Raw genomic sequence first — 5,278 nt, 5'->3', positions numbered from 1 at the left:
TGCGGCAAGGGGAGCCAGAAAGGACAAGATCTAAACCTCAGAATGTAGTGACCTCTAAGAACCAAGCAGCAAATGCAAGGATTTTTACAACTAACACCACTGAGAAGAGCATAAGCACATGTATGTTTTGTAAGAAAACAGGGCATGTCTTGCACAAGTGCCGTAGACTAACTGCAAGGCCAGTTGCTGACAGAGTGAAGTTCATACAAGGTGAGAAACTGTGCTTTGGCTGTTTGAGTCCTGGCCATCAATCCAAGCATTGCAGCAACCGGATGGTCTGCGACACCTGCTCAAAGCGCCACCCCACATGCTTACATGAGGGTCGCTCAAAGCAAAAGGAAAATGACGAGACAAGTTGCAGTAAAGAAAGAAAGCCACAATCGCCGCAAGACACCACTCACGAAACCACATCCAATAGAGTTGTGCATGATGGTAACAGTGCTCAGACTTCAGCAATAGTTCCTGTTTATGCATCAATGCCAAGTGATTCAAACAAAGAAGTCCTTGTCTATGCTCTGTTAGATTCACAAAGTGATTCTTCATTCATTCTTGAAGAAGTGGTAGATGCTCTTGATGTTAATGCAGAGCCAGTCAAGTTGAAGCTGTCTACAATGTCTTCCAAGGAGACAATTGTACCATGCAAAAGACTCAAAGGTCTACAAATAAGAGGGTTATCTTCTTCTAAGAAGATCACAGTGCCAACGGTCTACACTCGTGAATTCATACCTGCCAATCGTACACACATTCCAACACCAGAGACTGCAAAGGCATGGCCTCATTTAGAGCATCTTGCGGAACACATTGCCCCGCCGAAGAAATGTGAAATCGGTCTTCTTATCGGGTATAACTGTCCACAAGCACTAATGCCTAGAGAAGTTGTATGTGGTGAGGACAACCAGCCCTTCGCACAGAAAACTGACGTAGGCTGGAGCATAGTGAGCTATGGTGATCCAGGTGAACACTACAGTGATGCAATAGGAGTAAGTCACCGCATCATTGTAAAGCAAGTGACCCCTGAACCCAAAGTAACAAGTAAGTTGAAGAGCGAAGTTCATTATGTTTGCAAAACAAGAATTAAGGAGATGACTGCTCCAGAAGACATACTTAAGGTGCTGGAATCTGACTTCAGTGAAAGGCTTGGAGAAGAGACAAATCTCTCGCAAGAAGATCTCCGGTTTTTGACTAAAATGAAAGAAGAAATTAAGCACAAAGAAGATGGACATCTTGAAATGCCTCTGCCTTTTAAACAGAGCAGGCCAGAGCTACCAAATAACAAGCCAAGTGCTGTTCAACGCCTCATGTGCTTGGAAAAGAAGCTCAAGAGAGACCAGAAATATCGGAGAGACTACATGAACTTCATGGAAGACATTATCAGTCGTGGTGAAGCAGAAAAGGTCCCAGAAAAAGAGCTTGATAAACGATCAGCTTGGTATATTCCCCACCATGGCGTATACCACCCTCAAAAGCCAGAGAAACTGCGAGTGGTCTTTGATTGCTCGGCAAGATTTCAAGACATGTCATTGACTACCTTCTTACAGGGCCAGAGCTCACAAACACCTTGGTGGGAGTTCTTTGTAGATTTCGAAAGGGCCCAGTCGCTATTATGTGTGATGTGGAACGAATGTTTCATCAATTCCATGTAAAGCCTGAAGACCAAGACTACTTGAGGTTCTTATGGTGGGAGAATGGTGATCTTGAGTCTCCGCCATCAGTTTTTCGGATGAAAGTCCATTTGTTTGGAGCAGCTTCCTCACCTGGCTGTGCCAATTTTGGACTTAAACATCTAGCCACAGAAGGTCAAGATCGATTTAACCAAAGCACTGTCAAGTTCATCCGAAGAAATTTTTATGTTGATGATGGACTGGTGAGTGTAAGGTCTGATGCTGAGGCAATCAAGCTGATCAAGGAAGCAAGAGAGCTTTGCAGCACAGGCAAGCTTAGACTACACAAGTTCATTTCCAACAGCAAGAAGGTATTGGAGTCAATACCAAAGGAAGAGTGTGCAGACAGTGTCAAAGAACTGGACATAGATTTAGGGGAGCCACTCCTAGAAAGAGCACTGGGCGTGCAATGGTGCGTATCCTCTGATGACTTTCAGTTCAGAGTAACTGTCAAGAAACACCCAATGACGAGAAGGGGAGTGCTATCCACAGTAGCTTCCATCTACGATCCTTTGGGTTTCGTAGCACCGTTTGTTTTGCGTGGGAAGTTGATCTTGCAACAGTTGAGTCGAGAGAAAGCTAGTTGGGATGAACCACTTTCAGAGGAGTGCAGATCACAGTGGCAGTCATGGTTACAAGATCTCCATAACTTGTGTCAAGTAAAGATTAAGAGGTGCTACATACCAGCAAGCTACATAGATGTCAAGCAGTACGAGTTACATCACTTCTCAGATGCTAGCTTCACAGGTTATGGGGAGTGCACTTATCTAAGAGCAGTGGACTCTAATGGCAGCGTACACTGCTCACTTGTCATGGGGAAAGCACGTGTTGCCCCCACTAAGGTCACAACAGTTCCAAGGCTTGAGTTGTCTGCAGCAGTGGTTGCTGCGAAGATGGGTGCCATCTTAAAACATGAGCTCGAAATAGACAACCTTAAGGAATATTATTGGACTGATTCAAAGGTTGTTCTCGGGTACATTAATAATGATGCCAGACGCTTTCATGTTTTCGTGGCAAATAGGATCCAGAGAATCAAAGCCACCACAGATGTCAACCAGTGGTATCATGTGCAGTCCGAAGACAATCCGGCGGACCATGCTTCGAGAGGGTTATCGGCAGATCGGCTCGTTGCTTCAAATTGGTTCACTGGCCCAGACTTTCTGTGGGAAAGGGAGCTACCCACAAGAGATGCTAAGGTGGGAGAGGTTAGTGATACTGATCCAGAACTTCGAAGGGCTCAGGTGCTCAACACCAGCGCAAGGATAAATAGAACATTGTTGGACCGCCTGACTAAGTTTTCTGACTGGAAAAGAGTTGTTAAGGCTATTGCTTGTCTTAAACGTCATGCTAAGCAAGTTAAGGGTCTTAGTCCCAAACTCAATGGAAGTACAAGTGTTGAGGAAAGACAACAAGCTGAACTTTTCCTAATCAGATTGGTCCAAACAGAAGTATTCAGCAGTGAAATCAAGAATTTACAGCAATCCAAGGACGTAAAATCCAAAGACAAAGCAAACAAGCTATGCAAATTAAGTCCATTTTTGGATGAGCAGGGTGTGCTGAGAGTAGGCGGACGCTTAACAAGAAGTGATCTTCATACACATGTTAAACATCCTGCTATTCTGCCAAAAACAAGTCACGTGTCTTCTTTATTGATCAAGCATTATCATGAGAAAGTACAGCATCAAGGAAGAGGTATGACTGTAAATGAGTTGCGATCTAATGGGATATGGGTCATTGGATGCAGCAGTGCAGTTGCCTCACATATCTTTAAGTGCGTCACATGCAGAAAGTATAGAAGGAACATACAAGATCCAAAAATGGCAGACTTGCCAGAGGACAGAATGGAAATGACCCCTCCATTCACATATTGTGGCATGGATTGCTTTGGACCATTCTATGTGAGGGATGCAAGAAAGGAACTGAAGAAGTATGGTCTTCTCTTCACTTGTATGTGTTGCAGAGCTGTACATATCGAAATGCTTGATGACCTCAGTTCAGATGCCTTCATCAATGCATTGCGCGTATTCATTGCAATACGTGGGAATGTAAGGCAGTTGAGATGTGATCAAGGTACCAACTTTGTGGGTGCAAAAAGAGAGTTCATGGACTCAATGAAGAACTGGGATCATGAGCAGGTGAAGGAATATGGCTGTGAGTTTGTAATGAATCCCCCATCATCAAGCCATATGGGAGGAATTTGGGAGAGGCAAATAAGGACAATCAGAAGTGTTCTAACAGCAATTCTTGATCAGTCTGCTAAAAGACTTGACACCGCCTCACTTAGGACTTTTTTGTATGAAGTGATGGCTATTATAAATAGCAGACCGCTGACAACAGAGCACCTGAATGATCCAACAAGTCTTGAACCGCTCACACCAAATCACATTCTTCTGATGAAGTCTAACATCATATTGCCACCTCCGGGTCAGTTCGTGAGTCAAGATTTATACCTGCGTAAGAGATGGCGTCAGGTGCAGTTCTTGGCGAATGAGTTTTGGACAAGGTGGAGGAGGGAGTACCTTCTTAATCTCCAGCAAAGACAGATATGGCATGGGGATAAAAGGAACACCAATGTCAATGACATTGTTATTCTTCAAGAGGACAGTGCTCCGCGAAATCACTGGAGACTAGCAAGAGTCACGGAGGTGTACCCCAGCTCTGATGGAAGGGTCAGAAAGGTAAAGCTGTTGGTTAGTGACTCAACTTTGGACAAACAGGGAAAACGCACAACTAGGCCAGTTTATCTTGAAAGGCCAGTGCAAAAAATAGTACTACTTGTTGAAGCAGAATAAGCATGTGTTAAACTAAATGCTTATAACTTGAAGATGCAAATCTGTGAAGAAATCTCAAGTTGAGATTTGGTGGGAGTTTAACTGCCATAAATGTAAATTATGTCAGTTTGTTTAATTTATTGTGTTCATTTATGTTATTTATTTTCTTTATTTATTGTTCCTTTTGGGGTAGGAACTAAGGTTCATTCTGTGTTGCACACAGGCCTTTTTAAGTGACGTAAAGGGAAGTAAAAAGCATGTGCAAGAAGCTAAGTTAATAAGTTAACTAAGGCAGAAGAAGGAATAAATAAGCAGTTTAAAGTAAAAGAAAGCTGCAAAGAAGAAGAAATTGGGAATTATTTTTGTTAAGTTTTGTTCCTGAAGCGGACTCATTCCCTCACGGTTACGTGCAGCCAGCGAGGTACGTTAACTGTGTTTGTTTATCGCGTATTTGTTAACTTGGGTTTAAATGTTTATTTGTAATATTTATGTTGGTCATTCTGTACTTTTATGTAATAACAGTTTGACGGTGGATTTTATGGTGTTTCTGAGGAGAAGTGTGACAGAAGAATAAATCCATCTGTGAATGAAGAACCGTGGTGTCGTGTATTAACTGGAGGGAGTGATAAATTTTATTTACACTTTCTATTCACACTTTAAAGAAATATTTGCCACATGCCATAGAAAAACTTTGTTTGCAGAAAACAGGTTCCTTTCTTGGTCTATTTTTTTTATATATATTAAACCATCTTCCACCATCACTGGACCTGTTGAAGAGAAAAACAAATTATTAATTTATAGAGGGTTTATCTTTTTCATTGGATAGTACTAAGACAGATACTAAAA

The 5,278-nt window shown here is 42.4% G+C and overlaps 1 protein-coding gene across 1 annotated transcript; it reads left to right on the top strand.

The window, feature by feature from the left end:
- Nucleotides 1-1,525: 1,525 nt before the first annotated feature.
- On the top strand, nucleotides 1,526-5,055 carry LOC146678915 (uncharacterized). Its single transcript, XM_085404838.1, has 2 exons — nucleotides 1,526-4,853; nucleotides 4,955-5,055. The coding sequence occupies exon 1, from the start codon at nucleotides 1,604-1,606 to the stop codon at nucleotides 4,451-4,453; it is 2,850 nt and encodes a 949-aa protein (XP_085260964.1). The 5' UTR covers nucleotides 1,526-1,603; the 3' UTR covers nucleotides 4,454-4,853; nucleotides 4,955-5,055.
- Nucleotides 5,056-5,278: the final 223 nt, after the last annotated feature.

The sequence above is a fragment of the Rhamphochromis longiceps genome, linkage group LG1, assembly GCF_057381845.1.
Source record: "Rhamphochromis longiceps isolate RC_006_pf linkage group LG1, R_longiceps_female_GT1.1, whole genome shotgun sequence".
NCBI classification, from domain to species: domain Eukaryota; kingdom Metazoa; phylum Chordata; class Actinopteri; order Cichliformes; family Cichlidae; genus Rhamphochromis; species Rhamphochromis longiceps.
Note: the sequence above shows the minus strand (reverse complement) of the source record. Positions and strands in the feature narration are given on the sequence as shown.

Excerpts from the sequence above, each read along its gene's own strand:
- LOC146678915 (XM_085404838.1), top strand. The coding sequence starts at position 1,604 with ATGTGTGATGTGGAACGAATGTTTCATCAATTCCATGTAAAGCCTGAA.